This window comes from Vicugna pacos, chromosome 15 (assembly GCF_048564905.1).
Source record: "Vicugna pacos chromosome 15, VicPac4, whole genome shotgun sequence".
Classification (NCBI taxonomy): Eukaryota; Metazoa; Chordata; class Mammalia; order Artiodactyla; family Camelidae; genus Vicugna; species Vicugna pacos.
The window spans coordinates 42,246,313-42,266,248 of NC_133001.1; the positions used below are offsets into that span (position 1 = coordinate 42,246,313).

A 19,936-nucleotide genomic window follows, 5' to 3' on the forward strand; every position below is an offset into this window, starting at 1 on the left:
CAGAAATGCTTCTGCTCATTTGTAACTAATATTCTAGTTGCTCTCTACTTTCCACTCTTTAATTCATTCACTTTTTTAAAAAATCAGCAATAAACTGTCTTAATCTGGGTTCAACAGAATGCAGATTAGTAAAACAAAGGCTTAAGTGTGCATCCTCTACGCAGGACTGTAATCCAGGGAGCAAGACCAAGGGACAGGGAAGGTGAAGCCGGGAAGCAGGAAGAGCCGATACCAAAATACCTGACATGTTTAACAGGTTGCTCCATCCCACAAGACAGCCAGGAACGAAACAGAAACCTTGAAGCGGGGAGAGAGTGGCCTGGGCAAGGCTCTGTTAGGTTGCACCTGGAAGAAGCCAGCTGGAGGCAACTGGTGGCTGGGAAAAGATGCAGGGAGGCCAGATAAATCTGAAGGAGTAACAAGTGGCTTCTCATAAAACACAAAGACATTCTGGTTGCATATACTTCTGTGCATAAGTATATAAAGTAAAGCATGAACTTCTGCTCCCCACTCCCAGCCTTCTCATAGATATCTGTCACTAACATTTCCTTTTCTAGATATTTACATATCATAGAACACGTACATGTACCTTTTACCTTTTAAGAAACATGAATCAGATCATACTATCTGTGGTTTTTAAGTTTTACTTCACTGTCAACAAGCTGATTTTGCCCAGTAGGAGGTATGTTGGCAAATGCTGATTTACTGCATGAATGCATGTTGAGTTAATGCAGGAATGAAGGGATGATAACATGAGTTCTAGTCACAGTTCTTGCTTATAGAAAAGGAATGCTGCCAGTATTGGCAATGCAGTGGGCAAGGTCTTGTAAAACATGGAATTGTTATTGCCAGGCTACTGAACAGTCACCCCTGACTCCTCCTTCCCATTTGTCAACACCTCCACATCTTCAGTTCAGAAGAAGGGATGGATGCTGTTTGGGAGAGACATGGAAAAGAGATGCAGGGGAAGAAAAGTCATTTTCCCTCTACCCTTCTGAGTTCTTGGCTGAGACCCCCATAATAAAAGGCAGATTAACAAGAGAAAAACAAATAGATTTACTAACATGTATCCCTCAGGTATACATGGGAGATGCCTAGGGGAAAAAAATGAATCCCCAAGGGACCTGGAATTTGCGATTAAATATCATCTTAAGGTGGAAAGGGGAGGGGAGTGGCAGGCCTCTTAGGGGATTTTTAGGAAAGATGAATGTCTCCAGAGAAGAATAGATGGGAGGTATGATAGTCTGTGACAACATCTGTCTAGCTGTGGTATTGACTTCTAGTCTCCTCTCCTGTCACAAAAGTTAGTCCTCTCCAGTTGGTGAAACTCCCAGGGAAGGGATTTATGGCAATTGAGTTCCTTTTGGAGGATCTGTGTTTAGGCAGATAAAGGGAGTTAGAGAAAGGCTATCCCTGCATTTGCTCTTTTTCAAATGCCTACAACTCAATCAATACACCACAGCAGCATATTTTGCAGTGGCATGTCCTGCACTCCCATGGTCATATTTTGGGGTGGCATATCCTGCCACCCTCCAGAGGCAAAAGGAGACTCACAAAGTTTCATTCAGCCAGCAAATGGCGTTAAGATGCTGCAGACTGTGGTCCCTGTCCTCATGCAGGGAAAGGCCACCATTGAGGGAAGACAGAGGTAAAAGTAGGACAAAGATACCAAAGAAAAGAAAATAGTAGAATTCCATTTGAAAGGAGTGAGGAATTTCAGTGATGGCTAAATTAGTACAGTGCTTGTGTTAATATAAGTTATTTAGAAATGAGTTTAAATCCCAGCCATCTGCTCCCACGTCAAACACATACACACTGTACCCTTGATTTCACTCCTCCCCCACATACACGCACATCCCAATAATAATCTGATGATATAGTTTCATGATTTCCCAGTTGATAATGAAAATTTACCTAATTCAAACCAATGAATTGTGACCCAGATCTAAGTATAAATATAGTGGAAGTCATAAGTTTCTTTAGTGACAGTCTTACTAATTAAGTTATTTTGGCCTGTTTTTAGCCACACTGGGTATTTTTTCTTTTTAAGGTTGTTGTGAATGTTGTTTGTAGCAGCATCAATAAGCCAAGAATTCACATAGTTACTCAATCACACAGATTACTCATCATTGCCTGTTCATAACAGAATCCTAAAATGTTTTAAGATTTCTGATGCAAATCAAAATCTCATCATCACTTGTCATTGCTAAATTAAATGACAGGATAATAACATTACATTAAAACCATTTTTCTCTTGATTGAGTACCTTTTTCAGAAGTGAACCTTGTAGATATATATTTTTTTCATCAGTACTATAAATGCATTTAGAATCTGAGATAAAAATAGAATTGAAAAGGGGAGGAGTGGAGTGGGATGTTTTCAAATTATTGATGAATCTCTTGAATCTCAAATAACCATATTTGACAGTGCACTGCTAGGCAATTGAGGAGATTTAGCCCAGTTTACTGAGACTTTTAGAACTACAGAAAGGTGGTTTACAGGTCAAACTTGGTTTTTATTGACATGATCCTATGTTCTTGGCATCAATCACATGGCATTCCCATTGCAAACAGGCTGTTAGGGACCTGTAGGAACTGGCACTGTTCTATTACTCTAATATAAGATGATACTGGTTTCAAATAGATCATAGCCTATTTGGGAAAGGAATATAAATTTCTAATCTGCTAAAACAGTAGGTTTTCATTGACTTATTGTGAACTTCTCTCTTGGCCTTTCTTTCCTGTCTAAAGCTAACTGACCTTTTTGGTGACACCTGCCATCCCTCCATTGGCTCCATTTGGCCCTTGCCCACTCCTTTCTGGCTAGTCAACCAGTCCTCATGCCACTTGAGCCTATCTTCTTCACTTGCCCCTATACCCAGAACTCCTTTTCAGTCATGTCAGTAAAAATCCTTAGCTCTTGGAGAAGTCAGTGAAGGTATAGTATAGACTGAAACAAGATTGGCCATGAGTTGACAGTAGATGAATCTGGGTGATGGGTACATGGTGGTAGGGGAAGTCAGTATACCATTTTCTCTAGTTTTATATGTTTGGTATTTTCTCTAGCAAAAACGTTAGACTAAACTTAGATTTTTAGAATCCGTTTTTTTAAATAGATGCCTTTTTGAGTCAGTGCATGAAATGGGTGGTGTACAGGATAGATTAGGACTAAAACCTAATCCTGCCGTCTAAATACCCCACTCCCACTCCACCCAAGGAAATAAATAAGATTCGTTAGTGCCTGGAGTTGCAACTTCCCTCTTCTCCTTAGGTCCTGAACCTGATTCCCCGAATTCTGGCACACTTCCTGCTTCTTCTTCAGTGACCAGACAGACCTGTACAGAAACACACATTAACTTGGTCCCGTTTAGTAAGTCCCAGCTGTAAATAAAGTTCTGGGCTGGGCATTACAAAGGGAAATATGAAGTTACTTCCCTCCAAGATGGAAAACAGAGGCACCCACAAACAACCCTGGTGCAGCACAGACACTAAGAAATGTCGTCGGGAGGAGAGCTCCAGTAGGATGGCTGTAGGGCAGTGGGGGAGAGAGGAATTTTGTCAAGCAGATGCATCTCCATAGTGATGCAAACCACTGTATGTTCTCTTCAAGGAAGAGGTCATCTCTGCTTCTGCTTGCCGTTCTGGCTGCTGAGACTAGAGCTCCACCAGATAACCTTCTCTCTGTCTTCTGAAGAACTTAAATTGACTGCAGTTACCAGTGTGCTTTTTTCCCACCTTCTCTTTTTAAATTACGATAGCCTGACTTCTCGTTTGCCAAAAACTGGAGAAACCGTCCATGGACATAAGTTTTTTATTGGCTTTGGAGGGAAAGGTGCCAACCAGTGTGTCCAGGCTGCTCGGCTTGGAGCAAAAACGTCCATGGTGTGCAAGGTAAGTATACAGTACAGTGGAGAGGGTTCTAGAGGCAAAACCTAGTTTTGAGATGTAAGTTCTTTTTTAAACTATTTTAAAGTGAACAATTCAGTGGCATTAGTACAGTCACAATGTTGTACAACCTCCCTTTCTGTCTAGTTCCAGAACACTTCCGTCATTCCAAACTAAAACTCCTTACCCACTAAGCAGTTTCTCTCTATCTCCCCTCCCCTCAGCCCCTGGCAACCACCAATCTGCCTCCTGTCTCTATGGATGTATCTATTCTGGATATTTCCTATAAATGGAATCATATGATATGTGACATTTTGTGTCTGCCTTCTTTCACTTAGCATAATTTTTCAAGGTTCATCTACCTTATGTATCAGTACTTCATTCCTGTTGTGGCTGAATAATATTCCATTGTATACCCCACAATTTGTCTATCCATTTATCTGTGGATGGGCTGTTTTCGCCTTCTGGCTATTGTGAACAGTGCTGCTATAAACAAGTACAAGTACATGCATGTTTAAGTACCTGTTTGAGTCTTTGGGAGGTTCATTGTTTTTAAAGATTTAAATAGGAGAGAGTAATCTTCCTTGTCCTTTACAATAGTTTCTACCTCGCTGAGTCCTCTGGGAAGTAGCAGTCCTCAAATAACTTAATGCTGCATTCCCTGAATGTAATGAGTTTATAACTGGAGTGTGAGAACCGAGGGGAATTCGCCTACTCCAGTGGGTTTCTGTAGTCCAGCTTCTAAACAATAGCATGAACCACCCTGGTTTGTTTTTGTTTTTTTTTTTAAGCAGGTTTCACTCCAACAACACAGCTTTTGAATACTTGCTCTAACAACTGATGATTTACACAGCTCTAAGTTATTTTCTTCTACTGCTGTATCTTGGATCAGAAAAGAATCTGGGCCTTAATGAGCCACATATAACTGATCTTTAGGCATAGTTCTGTTTCCAGGTTTATAAAGAAAGGACATGTAAAATACACTAATCCTATTTCTATCCACTCTACTGAAATTATTTGAAAATAAACTGGCTGCCAAGGTTCAACTTTGGCATCTTTAATGAAATTTTAAGATGCTAGCATTACTAGTATAACAGGAAAGATAATTTGTTTTTGGAAAGCTAGCCAGGGTCTGTACAGTAGAGGAGAAGAAAAATATGAGAAATTTAGAAGACTGATCTCTCTCCTGTGAGCTGGGTAATTTCACCAGAATTTCTCTGAAATGTCACTTCCCCTTGCATACAGCACTTTTCTCTCCACAGGAGTCTTTAAATGATGTATAAACTATACAATTATCACTTCATCTGCTAAGAACTGTATCTTTGTGATTGATGATATAATTCTCATCTGGCTATTTGGTCAAAAACATCACATGAAGCACAAGATTCAAATTAAGAAACCTTCATTTGCTAAGGTTGAGCTCTTAATAGATTTAAAATTTCAATTAATTACCAATTAATTATTGATGATTTATTATGTGCAAGGAATTATGGAGCTGGGAGAGGGAGCTGATTAAAAGTGTTAGGCCTGACCCATCTTATACTTGATACAAAATGAGGGTTTGGGAACAATCAGATGGTGCAGGGGGCTTGGGAACCGGAAAGAAGATGGTATCATTTCCGAGCTGGAAAACCTGGACAGAGAAGTGGTATTGGAAGCAAGGTACCAAAAATGGGTGCCTTGGAGAGAGAGGAGTTCCCTAGAGCTGGAGATGAGAAAGGAGAGGTGAGATAGCCCCCTCTTGGAAGCTTTATGAAAGCTATTCCTGTAGCCATTAAAGTAAAAAATGAATGTCCCCTGGGATCTCATCCAATGCGAAGAGTTTGAGATTGGTTTTATTTTAGGTCTGTTGAATTTGTGGCAAAGAGAGAAACACCAAATAGAAATATTTGAATTGTGGAACTAACTTGGGAAATGAATCACGAAACCAGAGGAGTGGATGTGAGAGGAATAGAAGGCAGAAGGCTGTATTTGGGGAATATTTCAGTAGGAGGTTTATTAAACAAAGGTGCTGTTTGTTTTATTCTGGTCTGTGTATGATGGTTTACGTGAGCACCTGTACAATTTTGAAAGTTCTTTATTTCTACTGGGCCTGATCTAGTCGTCTGCTGTTCAGCCCCACAGTGGAATTTAGCCTGGGTGTACAGAGAGGATATGGAAACATGGCTTCAGCTAAAACCTATACAGGGTTACTTTGTTTAGATACCTGGGGCCTTTAGACGTGGATTTTTTTAAGCTTAAACAAATTGCATAATATTCTTAACACTTCTTAAAAAGAAAAATAAGATATCTTTTATAAAAGAAGTTATTGTTATCTATTATAATATTTCATTCAATTGTGAGGTATATTTTTATTAAGCAAGTTGGCCAAACTGCCTTATAGCAGTTTTTTTTTAAGATGACAAATTACAAGTAGAAACCAAAATCATGAAATTAACTAAAGATAAAAAATAAACAGATGGAGCAAAAGAAAAATAGGTAGAAAATCTCATGTGGTTTTCTTAGCAACATTAACTTACCTACTACTGCTCTGCAACCAGCTAAAATTCAACCTCCTATGAAGGAACACTGATGGCACATGCACAACTTCTGATATTGAGCTTAAGGAGAAATATTTGTCAGGATAGTGTGACAAAGACTATTAAGCAAGAGTCCATTCAAGATGCATACAGTGAAACATGTATAATGAAACACTTCAAGTAGTTACGAGTTGTGTAGGCCAGTACTCAACTGAGTTAGAGGCCAAGGCCACGGTCCAGGGATCATTGGAGATGATATTTTGAGATTAAAAATTCAAGCAGACATAGAAAAGGAGAATCTTCTTGGCCAGGCAAAAAGCCTGTTAGGACACCTTTCATAGGACCTCCTCCTCCATTCCACTGAGACCAAATGTTAGAGAGAAGGAACTTATTTCTAAACATCAAAAACTGGCAGCTCAGGAGGACGGTGACAGAATAAAGAGCTCAAGATGCAGTGGCCCAGCATGAGCGCAGAGCCCTTGCTTCCTGTGCGGGTGGAAGGAAGCCACAAGTAGGCATGGACCCTAATGACCCACACCGGAAATCAGCAAACTGGGAGGACCTTCAAGAAATTACCTGGTCTTGCCTCCTTCAAAAATGAGATAGTCTAAACTCTCTAATGTAATCTATCATCTGGTTTCTTTTTTTTTTTTTTTTAAGGTGAAGTGTAGCATCATCTGCTTCCTGTTCAGAATGGTCGGGTGTAAAGTTCTGTGACAGAGGCAGTATGATAGAGCAGTGCTACTCACAATCCGGTCCTCAGGCCAGGCTGCCACTGGTCAGGACAGTATAGAAACTGAGAAACAAAACCCTGAGCCTTTATCATAAATAGCTTGAAAAGCAGTGTATTCAAGCACCCATCATGTTAACCATAACCATCATGTTAACCTTCTGTGTTAGATTACTGTCAACATCCACTGATCGTGCCTTGAGATGCTAATTTTCACAGATCAAAAATTAGTCACCAGGCAATATATAATGAAGTGAAATCTGTCTTTTCCTGAACTCTGTTGACAGATGACTGGCTAAAACTAGTTGGCTATATTGATAGGAATGCTTGGTCACTTAAGGTTCCAAATACAGGGATCCTGTGACCCTAACCAAATAAATAAATATGCCTCATATAGGAAGAATGGAAGAAATAATTGGATTACCACAAACCCACCATTATTCTCAGATAAACAGGCCTGATAATGGTGACTGAAATATTAACTTTGTATAGTAAAGGCCATCATTAAAGTAAACACCCATTTATCTAGGATTTAAACAACCAGCCAGCATAAACAACTGGAATTTTATGTATTCTTCTCTCATCTTTTATGATAATGCCACAAATGACAAGTTATGAAGTCACTATGAGAATTTCTTCAAAAAAGCAACTGCTGGGTTTTGTTATATGGCAACAAATGCAGCTTAGTCTCCTGAGTTTTTTTCATGCTGACCCTCAGGCACGGGAAAGTCACAAAATGCCTTGAGTCACAAAGATTAAATTATGTTCAGCTTAGTTTTGGTGTTAATTATATCTTTATGTGTCCTAACTTTGAAAATCAGTAACCTGTTTTAATATATGTGTTAATTCTTTTTTTTTTTAGCAGAATGTTCAATTTCATGTGACCTTGGGTATGGTACCTTGGTCCTCGATTTCATTTACCTCAAATATATGTTGATGGGTGGAACTACTAGATGTTTTCTGCCATTCGAGGATTCCAAGCAACCCCTTCCTCAACCAGTTTGAAATATCACGTTTATCACACAGTGCTAACGAAAGTTACTCTCCTCAGCACTGGTCATAATTCCAGACTGTGGAAGCCACTGACTGCCTCTCCCTCAATGCAGAGAGATCCTTCCCCATGGTCAGAGTGAAGGAAGCACCTCAGTCCCCTTGGCTGGAGGAAATCCTCTTGCTCCTGATAAACTCGGCCCGTTTGTTTTCCCTGATCCTAATTCACATCCCTCCACAGCTGCACTGTCCAATACACTAGCCATTAGCCACATGTGACTATTTAGATTTAGCTAAAGTAAAATAAAAAATTGAGTTCCTCAATCATACTTGCTGCATTACAAGTGTCTGTATTGGGCAGCACAGATATAGACCATTTCATTATTGCAGAAAATTCCATTCAACAGTGCTGCTCTACAATATTCAGGGTAGAGCTGAGCCCAGAATTTCCCAAAGAGCATGTGAGGTTCTGTAAGTTGCCTCAGCTTACGTGCAAGTTGTTGATAGCTGCTGGTGACCTGGCTTCTTTCACCCAGAACAGGCTGACACGAACAGGCTACCTCAGACTAAGTCATTTTCCCAGAATCTTTCTGCCCAAAAGTATTTCACTGCTGCAGCCGAAAGAATGTGAGAGTGCCTTCAAGAGGGCTGTTAGAAGCAAAATCTTGGGTAGAAACTTTCTGGAGCCATAACTAGAATAGTCTGTCTGCCTATAAGTCATGTCCCTTTAAGAATGATAAGCTAGGCCCGAGGAAAATGAACAGACATGCAACTAAGATGATCAAATACCTACAGAACCTCTTTAATGCGCAGGGCTTCGGGAGGGATAAGTATATGCTAAGGTAGAGTCTCCAATAAGCTTTTAGGAAGACTAGACTTTAAGGAAGATTGTTTAGGCAAACAATGTAAGATGGCATTCAATTAAATGTTTAATTATATGGTATCTAGCAGGAATGCTATTGGAGTTCCGGAAATGCAAAGATTAACAAGGGCTAGAATGGGGAAGGTAGGCCTTAGGGTGATGCTTGAAAAACAGGTGAGGTTTGATTAGGTGGAGGAGCGAGGAGAGGACTTCAAAGTTCTCATAAGTGAAGGCACGGAAATAGACATGAAGATATTGTAATCACATAGGGTCCAGTCAAATGATAATACCAAGTTAAGAGGGCCTCTACTGACCACTCTGGAAAACAGAGAAATCCAACCTTTTTGCCAAATATGAGTTTCAGAAAGATAGAAGCAAGGGGAAGCAAGCCTGAGCCACGTCAAAATGAGACTGCAGTCCGCAAACACAAGCCAAGGAAATCCTGAGGGTTTACAATACCTTGATGCCTGTGTTGGACACTGATGGGCCCCTTGCCCCCACCAGATTCCATGGGTCACACTTGTCCGTGTTCCTATTTAGTGGACTTACCAACATGGTACCAAGCAGGACTGTGCTCTCCCGCGTCATTTCTTCCACACAAACCTTTACAAACACTCTCCCAGTTTTAACCCAGCCCCTCAACTGGAGGCCATGCATTGTAATCACCTGGGGAGCTTGCCACAGTCCTGTCTGCAAAGGGTCTTATTTAATTGGTCTTGGGTGTAACCGGGGCATCCTCGGGGGATGCTAATATGCTCAGGCTGAGAACTCCTGGTTTTCTACCTGCCCAAGATAACTCATACCAGTCCCACACTATAGCTTGGCTCAGGCGGAACAATTTACAGCAAACTGTAAAGAATTTTAATTAGGATAATGACAGTGGAAATTCACTGGAAATTCAGTTCCAGGTGTCCTGACTCCCCTAGGCGCCATTTTGCCTCATGGCCAAGATATTTAAACATTTAAAGTTTTCACATCAATTTGATAGCCAAAGTGTGACTGGGAAAATGGGAAAGCATCAGAAGAGACCCATGAAGATTCCTTTATGACAGTGCTTATTATTTCACTGGCTTTCCATTTGTATCGCTCACTTTCAAGATGCTTTCACTCACCTCTCAGTGGCGGGCAATGAATGACTCAGCTTGGCTTCTACCCCTCTGATTTCTGGTTATCAACTGCCAGTTACTGGGGAAGAGGCTTTTGTTTAAATCAGAAGCAAGCAAAGGAGATTGGAAGGTGGTCACTCCTCTCAACCTTTTTTAAAGTAAATCCAGAAGAATAAATGAATGTGTAAGAGGTTTGAGGGTGGGGAAGTAGGGAAGGTGGCATTCTTTTAATATAACATTGTACTAGTCATCTGTGCAATTCTTAATACACAGAGGACAGTTTTAAATAGGACTCGGATCTCCTTGTCCACATTTTGATACAAAAAATATTGTAACCCTAGGCATAGATATGCTCCCAGTTGGCTACATTGTTCTCATGAAAGGAATAAGATACATGGTTACATTAAACAGCATTAGTTACACCAAAGTATTAATGGAGCTGTTATGGTTTTATTAGAATGATAGTAATACAGTCTCATTTTAAAAATATTTTAATGCACCCACCTGCTTGTTTCCATGATCAAGTGCTTTTCTGTTGAAGATAGGCAGTAACAGGAAGAATTAAAACTGTCAGGGAGAACCAGATGAGCAGTAATGAGTTTATAAGATGAATCCTAGCAGCAACAGCCCTGCCCCTTCCCCCAAGAGATAGAAGCAGCAGTACTGCAGTGATGATGATGGTGGTGGTGGTGGTGGTGGTGGTGGTAATGGTGATAGCACCAAACTGTTACTTAATCCTTTAAAGTTTTCAGTGTCCCTTCATGCATATATTTTTTTATCCTCCCAGCAAACTGGCTGTGACTTTCCAGATAACGAAACTGAGGCCTAGAGATGGTCAAAATGGCTTGCCCCAAATCACACAGCTAATGTGTAGGGACTTATAACTTTCATGACATGAATGAAAATACTGTCTTCCTATTAGGTTTTTTTTTGCTTCTTTTACCTTGTAATTATCACTACAACCTACATGTGAAGTTAATGGAGCTGAAGTCAACTTCTAATCCTCAGCAGTGGTGTTACTTTTCCATCTATTTTTGACAAGGAAATATCGGAGAAGGCAAAAGCAAAGTATTTTGTTCCCCTCCTCACACAGAGTTTACAGGGCCAGCCAAAAGATTTGCCAGAGAATCAATACTAGAATAAATCTGGAACCATAACCATCTCCAAGCAATATAATCAATCAGAATTCTCTGGGCAGAAAGAAGGCTACTGCAACCTCTAAAGTACAACCACAGCAAGCCTGCAAAAGCGGTGACCCTGAGCATGAAACCCCTTCTTAATTAGGCCTCTGATGTGCATGATATTCCAGCTGGTATTATAATTGCCTCTCTATGTCTTATTTTCCCTCCAATGTTATCCATTTCTTGAGGGCAAAAGCTGCATGTTTTTTGGTTTCTTCCTCCCCTCTGACAATTCTTCCTAATCCCAGCACTTCCTCATGTTTATAATAGCACCACCATTTACCAAGCCTGCCCTTGGTATTCACCTTAGATTTTGCCTGTAAAAAAAAAAAAATTGATAGGAAAGGGGAGGGGAGTTTCTTTGCTCTAACTTGTATCAGGCCCCACATGCCTAGGGACATTCTTAAAATGATCCTTTCCCAACTAGGTAACACCTTGATTGCCCATGGGAGACAGTTAAATAATAATAATAATAATAATAATAATAATAATAATATTATTATTATTATTATTATCATCATCATCATCATCATCATATATTATTATTATTATTATAATAAAAAATTTTGTTTTTTGGTATGACTCTTTGACCTAAGAAACAGGATGCCTGGGCACTTCCCTGGTAGATAAGTGGCCAGCATTCCATGAAGAAAACCTTTAGTAGATGACCTTCTTCCACTAGGGAACTCTCCCCACAGCAGCCCTTTGTGTGGATGCTCTTCATTGCTGAGATAGAAATTTTGCTATTAACAAATTATTACATACTGTTTGAGATTATTGCCTAATGAGCATTTCCACCAGAAAAGGAGCACAGAGGAAATGTTCTTTGAGGAAGAAGGAATCGGATGTTGCATTTAAACCAAGGGTCAGCACACTATGGCCCATGGGGCAAATCTTGACCCTCCCCACAGTGTATTTTTGTAAATAAAGTTTATTGGAACACAGCCACATCATTCTATTTACAGACTGTCCTTGGCCGCTCTCACACTACAGGAGCAGAGTTGAATAGTTGCAAAAGAGACCATCTGACCCATAATGTGTAAACTAATTACCTGTCTGGCCCTTTACAGAAAAAAAAATTTTCCAACCCTTAACCTAGACAGTCCAAAAGCTTACCAGGAAATGTTATCATCACTCATTGAGCATCTTGATCAAGTAAACCTCTAGGTTTCTTTCTACTGATATGTCCAGAAAGGAACGATTTTCTGTGGAAGAGCAAACATACAAGGAGTGGCTGTGACCCGGATAGAGACATCATGCACTTACCTCATGCTCCCCTGCAGGACAGAAAAATAGAAGTAAAGTTCAGGAATTACAAGCCTGCAGGGGTCAAGCAGGTAGCATAAATTTCCATAGGCCAGGTGGGGGCTGTGGTGAACTAGACAGCATGTGCCCACCTTTGGGGCAGGTCCAGCTGGGTTGTCTTGCAGGAATGTGAGCCCTATGTTACCAGAACCTCTGAATTTCCAGGACCTCCCGGAAATGTGTTCGTTTTTGTGGAATCTCCTAATATTTAAATGGTGGTAGTTGGTTAAAATTAAAAATTAAAATAGGAGGGCATCCACACAAAAGCCTGCACATGGATGTTCGTAGCAGCTTGATTTATAATTGCCAAAACTTGGAAGCAACCCAAATGTCCTTCAGTGGGTAAATAGAGAGATAAACTGAGATACATCCATGCCATGGAGTATCATTCAGCACTAAAAAGCAATGAGTGACCAAGCCACAAAAAGACAGAGAGGAACCTTAGGAGAGTATTACTAAGTCAAAGAAGCCAGTTTGAAAAAGCTACATACTGTATGATTCAACTATATGACATTCATCCCAAAAAAGACAGACCCATGGAGACATCAAAAAGATCAGCAGTTCCCAGGGGCTGAGGGGAGGGTGGGATGAACAGACAGCACAAAGAGGATTTTTAAGGCAGTGAAACTATTCTGTATGAGACTATAATGGTGGATACATGTCTATACATTTGTCAAAGCCCACAGAATGTACAACACCAGACTGGACCCGAGTGTAAGCTATGGAGCTTGGGTGATAGTGATGTGTCAATGTAAATTCACTGATTGTACCAAATATGCCACCCCTAATCATGTTGTCTATGGATGGAAGAGGAAAAATTGAAGTATCATTATCAGAGTGGCTGCTAGGATGCATAAACTACAGAATTCCACTATACCAAGTTACCCAAGTTAGGGCTCTCTCAACTTTCTCCTCTTTGGCCCCCCTGTCAGGGTCAGAGAAGACGATAAGAAGATTCTAAACTACCAGGCAGGTCATTACAAAGATGCCTTCATTTATAGTGAAGTATGAACTACTGAGATTCTTTATAAACACTAAGGATTGTTGATAGCGGACAGCTCTGTCTCAGTGGGAATTTCCGCATGAACAGATCAAAATGAGAGTGAAGCTGTAGAACTTGTGACAGTCGTTAAACCCTTCATATTTGAGGTAGGATAGAAATGGAACATGAATATATAACAATTCTTTGGGTTGAAACCAAGTCTAGCATCTTAACATTAAGAAGGCTAATTAGTTAATGTTTGTAAAGTACTGTGCAGATATGCCCTTTTAAAGTGCTAAGTATTCTAAAAACCACATTGTAGCATTTTACTAAATGTAAAAGGTCTAACGTTCATCATTTCTTTGGTACAGGTTGGCAAAGACTCCTTTGGCAATAACTATATAGAAAATTTAAAACAGAATGGTATTTCTACAGGTAAAATTTCATCTTTCTTAAAATTAGTTTTTATAACTTTCTTCCAGAATCTGGTTACAAGAAAAGTTGAATATAGAAAAGAATTATTAGATCCTCCCCTGGTGGCCAGAGAATTTTTATGCACAGCTTTGTCTAGTCTTGCTTAAGTGTCCTTTGGTTAATTCTTGCATGTATATTGCTCCAGATGGGAATAAAATGATAGGAGCTTATAAACCTTCATCTTGTAGAAATGTTTCAAAAGCAGGTGACAAGAGAAAACAGGTGCTGCATTCACAAAAGCTATTTTAAGAAAAGTCATTGAATGTCATGGCTGGAAGTGATCTTCAAAACCACTGAGGCTGATATCATCATTTCACAAAAGAGAAAACTGAAGGCCAGATTGGTTCTGAATTTGTCCCAGAGCACACAGCTAGCTGGAGCTGGAGCCAGGACTAGAATGCAGGTCTTTGGCTCCAGTTCAAGGCTCTTTGCTGCTGCCAAAGGCTGCCTGATCAACATTTCCATTTACACGCCAGACCATAATTCTTGATGAGATGCAAAGCTTATGAAAATGAGGAAAATCAAACAAGTGCATTTTATGAGTTTGACCTTTAATCTTTCATTTCAAGTCTGTCATTTCTTTCACCGAAGAAAAGAAATATGGTGGTCTAGAAAAATGCATATGTATGCGACTATGAATACTTAGAAGGAGTTGAAGATGGGGGTGGTTTGCTGAGTTGCTACTAATGTGGAGAAAAGGCACAACTAAGTGAGAAGGCTTGTATTTTCCTCCTTATATAGGTGATGGGTATAAATTAGCACTAATTACTTATCTCTTTTTTATCATTCCAGATGGTTAAAGGTTAAAAAGTTTTTCCAAGGATTAGTGGTGCATTGAAAATTGTTAAAATAGATTATCCTTGCCAGGCTGTACATACGTGATTGTAATTTCGTTTTTCTTTTAGAATTTACATATCAGACTAAAGATGCTGCGACAGGAACTGCTTCTATAATTGTCAATAATGAAGGTATGTGTTTCGCATATTGAAGCAGCATTTCCAGAACTAAAGCAGAAGCATCCATTTTCACCCTATTCCTGAGGATCTCTGGCCATACCCACCACTCCAAGGCCTAATGTGTGGTCTTTCCTACCTACATATATGTGTTTCTCTTTATTTACACTTCCCTAGTTGAGCATTCAAATACGAAATTGTCCACCCAATACATATGAAGTGGTATAGTTGCCTCAGAATAATACTTATATTCTGTAACATCCTCTTACCCTTCATGTGAACCCAGGATTGATATTTGTCTCTAAAAGCAGTTAAGTATTCACCTGTCATTTCAGTTGCACTAGGTAAATAAATGTAAATAGATAGGTGCATAAGAAAGTTGATGAATCATATTTATAGAATATTTACTGAGCAAATGGCAGCAACCAATTACTTCTAACTTATCATTAGTGTTCAATTTTGTCTGCTCTTTAAACAGCAATCAAATCTCAAAAGTCTATATATACAACTATGCCTGTCACAAGGCCTTGCGAGAGTTGAAACATTTGTCTTTAAAAACAGTAACTTCCCTTTACCCTCAAGTAAAGTTTTCATAATTTCTTCCAACTATTTTAAGTATAAAAAAAACCTACATAGATTTTTAAAATCAGAACTAATATTCAAAACGACCAAGCATTTCATGGAACTCCTAGGACAGAAGAACCTAGTGCATCGTGGGCAGTCAGGGTGCATTGTGTCAAATTAGGATTTGTCATGATCTATCTATCTTTTATTTATACTGCAGTTTCACAACATCATTTCTCACAGAAGTTACGGGGTTTTTTAGCTCTACTTTAGTGATCTCAAAGTTGCAATAAAAACAACCAAAAAGGGTATTCCACTTTAAGGCAGCAGATAAAAGTTTTCGTTCTAAGAATAGACAGTCTGTGTCCATTACTTTAAGCTACATCTTAAGTAATTATTGCTGCCAACAGCAGCTCATTCCCTGTCTTAACCTCTTTTTTTGTGTTCTAGGGATATCTTCACATTCTGTTTCTTCCTTATCTGTTTAACAAAATACTGTGTTTTCTGTGCAAAGATATAATTTAATATTGTGTATTGAGTGCCTATTATGGTAGACTTTGTCTGGTTTATCGTACATGGTAATGCCCTCGAGAGTATAGATTGTAGCAGAAGAGCTAACACAAATACCCTGAGAGGTAACAATGAGCTCCTTGAAATGAAGGGGTGAGTGGCAATTCTGACAAGTTAAATTTGAGGCAAGAATGAGCTAGCCATATGGCAGTGTCCACCAGACAGCTTTAGTCTTGGGCTTTGTCACTCATCAGCCAAGGCCAGACCAGAAATGTTGCCTGGGGAGTCAGCAGGACGGGCAGCAGTTGACTCTAGCAGAGAGAATGAGGTCACTGAAGGAGAAAGGCAAGGAGGTATGCTGTCTTTCAGTGTGTGGGTTCTTTGAATTTTTCCAGTGCAGAGACTGGGTTTATGCTGAACCATCCCCACTTTATTAAGTCCTCCTTGTGGCCAACAAACACATCTGTGGTCAGATGAGAGACTAGCATGTGTTCTGCATTCAGAGGTAATTTTAGGTCACGTCTATACAAGATCAACACGAGCAGCTTGGAGCACAGAAAAGACTGCTGCCACTCATCCCTCTAGGTCAGGCTGTCCAATAGAATATAATGCCAGCCACGTGCGTAAGTTTACATGTTCCATTAGCCACATTTTAAAAACTAAAAAGAAACAAGTAAAATTAATCTTAATAGATTCACTGAACTCAATATGGCCAAAATATTTTCCTGTCAGCATGTAATCAAAAATGTTCTTTAAAATTAATGAGATATTTTACCTTCTTTTCTTAGTACTCAGTCTTTGAAATCTGCTATGTATTGTACGATTGAAGCACATCTCAATTTGGATGAGCCACATTTCGAGGGCTCAGTAGCCACATGGGGCTTGTGCTCATGGCTAACATATTGGACAGCACAGCTCTTGAGAGACCACCTGACAGAGAAAAGGCACCAACCACCACCCCGTCCCCACTTGGATTGTAGAGAGTTGGGTCCAAGTGATGAGTATGTAAGGTTCCTTAGTCCTTCTTCTGTTTGATCTGGAACAATATAAGCCAAATATCACTCTCTCTACCTTAAGTTGTTTAGTACAGTTCTTCATCTATTAGATGTTATAAAATGTGCTTTGATTTACAAAATCACTTTTCAGAATACCTTGGGGTACACATATGACACAAACTACAGAGCGTTAGTTTTTAGCATTAAGCAAGCCTAGTCCTATTTATACTCATCATTATGATACCTGTCACTTAGGATTCAGAATCTTTACCACATACATTGTACCAGCCATTTCCATAAAAGAAAATTTTAAAGTATGTTATATAGAATTTATCAGCTAATATTCTTTGTATATAAGACTATTGATATGGCAAATCTTTTTTAGATTTTGCTCAAGATGATCAGAATAATATGAATCTTACAGAGATGTAAAAGAAGATATATTAGGAATACAAAATTTAAACTGAATGGCTTAGAAATGTTAAAATAATACTTATAACACATCTTGTATAAAGACTTTCTAAGGGTGATTGTAACATTGCAGGATACTGTTCCTTGGTTTTGCTTGATTTTTAATATAAATATGTATAAATTCTTTATAGGCCAGAATATCATCGTCATAGTGGCTGGAGCAAATTTACTTTTGAATACTGAAGACCTGAGGGAAGCAGCCAGTGCCATTAGCAGAGCCAAAGTAATGATCTGCCAGCTAGAAGTAGCTCCGGCAACTTCTTTGGAAGCCCTGACAATAGCCCATAGCAATGGAGGTAATTTTACACATTTGTCATTCTTTCTATCACTGTCTCAGTGAAAGTTAACCTTTCAAATTAAGCAAAGCCATACTTTTTCTGCCTTAAAATACTCTATCTCCCATCTGTGAGATTCATTGTCTTCTTGTAGTTCTCAATAATGTTAGAAAACCTTACAAATAAGATAAAAAGAATATGAATAGCATTTCTGATAATCCAAAATATAAATCTCCAATCTAGTTAGCAGAAGTAATTTAAGTAGTAACTAGAATCTTGAAGGAGCCCATTGTCCAAGATACACTCTAAGTAGTAGAATGATTTCCATTCTGAGAAACAGAGGTTAAGCTGCAGGTCACATATAATCACTGCCCAAGTACATTTTGGTAAACCTTTCAAGGAATTGAAGATTAGTTCTTTCTCCTTTTTGTAAAACTTTATTGTCTTTTCTATAAAAACAAAAGATTACTTATATGTAGCATTTTCTGTATTGTCAATGTCCTTTAAGCACCTTTTTTGTCTTGTTTATTAATCTTGGACTTTGGAAATTTTCAAACACACCAAAGTAGGCAGAATTGTGTAAGGAAACTCATCACCCAGATTCAGCAATCATCAGCTCATGGCTAATCTTGATTCATCTGTTCTCCCACCCACTCCCCTTCTCTCATCCCCAGCAAATAGAAAACTTTTATAAATCTAGAGAGTTTCTTTCTGTTTGCTTCTTTTTCATCACTGACTAGTGAGGAAAGCATCTTCTGAGTTAGAATCCCATTTCTGTTCCTTGTTAGCTTTGTGGTCCTAACAAAATTATCTGATTTTTCTGAGTCCTGTCTGTTACATGCATATAACAATACTCCCCTGCAAAATTGTTCTAAGAATGAAATAAAATAAAATATGATGCCATATTTCTCAGTAAACACCAATTTTCTTCTCTCTTTCACTTCTCTCTTTAAATTAAAATTAGGATAGTACCCTGATATCAGCACCCTCTGGTCAAAATAAAAAGTAGCCACTCTAAGACAAGCGCTTCTTTTTGATATTGTGGCCATTGTTCTGTGATTTATATTAAGAAGAAAACAGAGAGAGAACCACATCAACTTTTCTAGATAAAACTTCTCATCAAGATACAAAACTAAAAAAAAAGAAGAAAAATAACAGTAAATGTATGTGTGTGTGTCTGTGTGTTTATGTGATTTTTTCCAAAGCGAATAGTGTTCTCCATAGAAATAAATGGAAAATAAGTTACTAAAATGATTTGATGGAGAATTTTTTAAATGTATGTCCTGATTTAACAAATTTCCTCTTGGCAAAACAACATGCCGTGGCAAATTCTCACTGATACTTAATGTATTTTTAATGGACTCGAAGCTGTCAGAAAGAATTCTAAGCCAAAACCTACTTGGTTACATTTTCTCAGGGTGTCACAGTCTCAGGCTTATGGTAGGCATTCTCTGCCCTGCACTCATCTTCATCGGGTGATGTGAATACAATGTGCCACTCCATTCATGCTCCTGTCTTTCCTTATATAGGTCAAAGTATAGTCTCACTTAACTTTTTTTTCCTACTACCCTTTGCTTCTCAGAGATGCTGTTTCCCCTGTCCTAGTCTAATAGCCTGCTACCTACCCAGCTTGTGGAGGAAAGGTACAGCAACCACAGTTGAGGATCTGACCTTTCACAGGTGAGGCTAGAATTGCCCGGATGGGCAGACAGCCCGACTCAGGCTGTCCTTTGGGTGGGGTCCAGCAATGCTTCCTCCATCACCTGTCAGGCATCTTCCAGTTGAGGAGCTGGAGGACCTGAGGCATCAGGAATGGGTGAGGGTAGGTGACGGTGAGCCAAAGACCACCTAGCCTACGTCACATTTTTCCTGAGAGCCAGCACGCCTAAGTATTAATTCTGTGTGATCTTTCTTACATAGTCATATTGCTGTATATAGTATACCTGCACTTATCTGTACTTTATAGCTTATAAAGCACGTTCATATCTATTTGATCCTCAGAAAAACCTTATGACAAAGATATGGCGGGCATTATTCTCCCAGATTGAAGGGGAGAAGACACACTTGGAGAGGTTAAGGAATTAGCTCAACCAAGGTCAGTGTAGAAACCAGGATTCCAGACTCCAAGACCCAAG

The 19,936-nt window shown here is 39.3% G+C and overlaps 1 protein-coding gene across 4 annotated transcripts in view; it reads left to right on the forward strand.

Annotated features, from left to right (window-relative positions):
- Positions 1 to 19,936, forward strand: part of RBKS (ribokinase) — an 81,973-nt gene that overhangs the window by 19,790 nt on the left and 42,247 nt on the right. For all 4 annotated transcript variants that reach the window (XR_012059141.1, XM_006197231.4, XM_072937997.1 and 1 more), the window contains exons 2-5: positions 3,758 to 3,890; positions 13,931 to 13,994; positions 14,939 to 15,001; positions 17,658 to 17,822. Coding sequence is in view for 3 of the 4 variants with exons in the window: in XM_006197231.4 (XP_006197293.2) it covers positions 3,758 to 3,890; positions 13,931 to 13,994; positions 14,939 to 15,001; positions 17,658 to 17,822 (425 nt within the window). In the remaining variant the exon portion in view is untranslated. The remainder of the gene's footprint in view (positions 1 to 3,757; positions 3,891 to 13,930; positions 13,995 to 14,938; positions 15,002 to 17,657; positions 17,823 to 19,936) is intronic.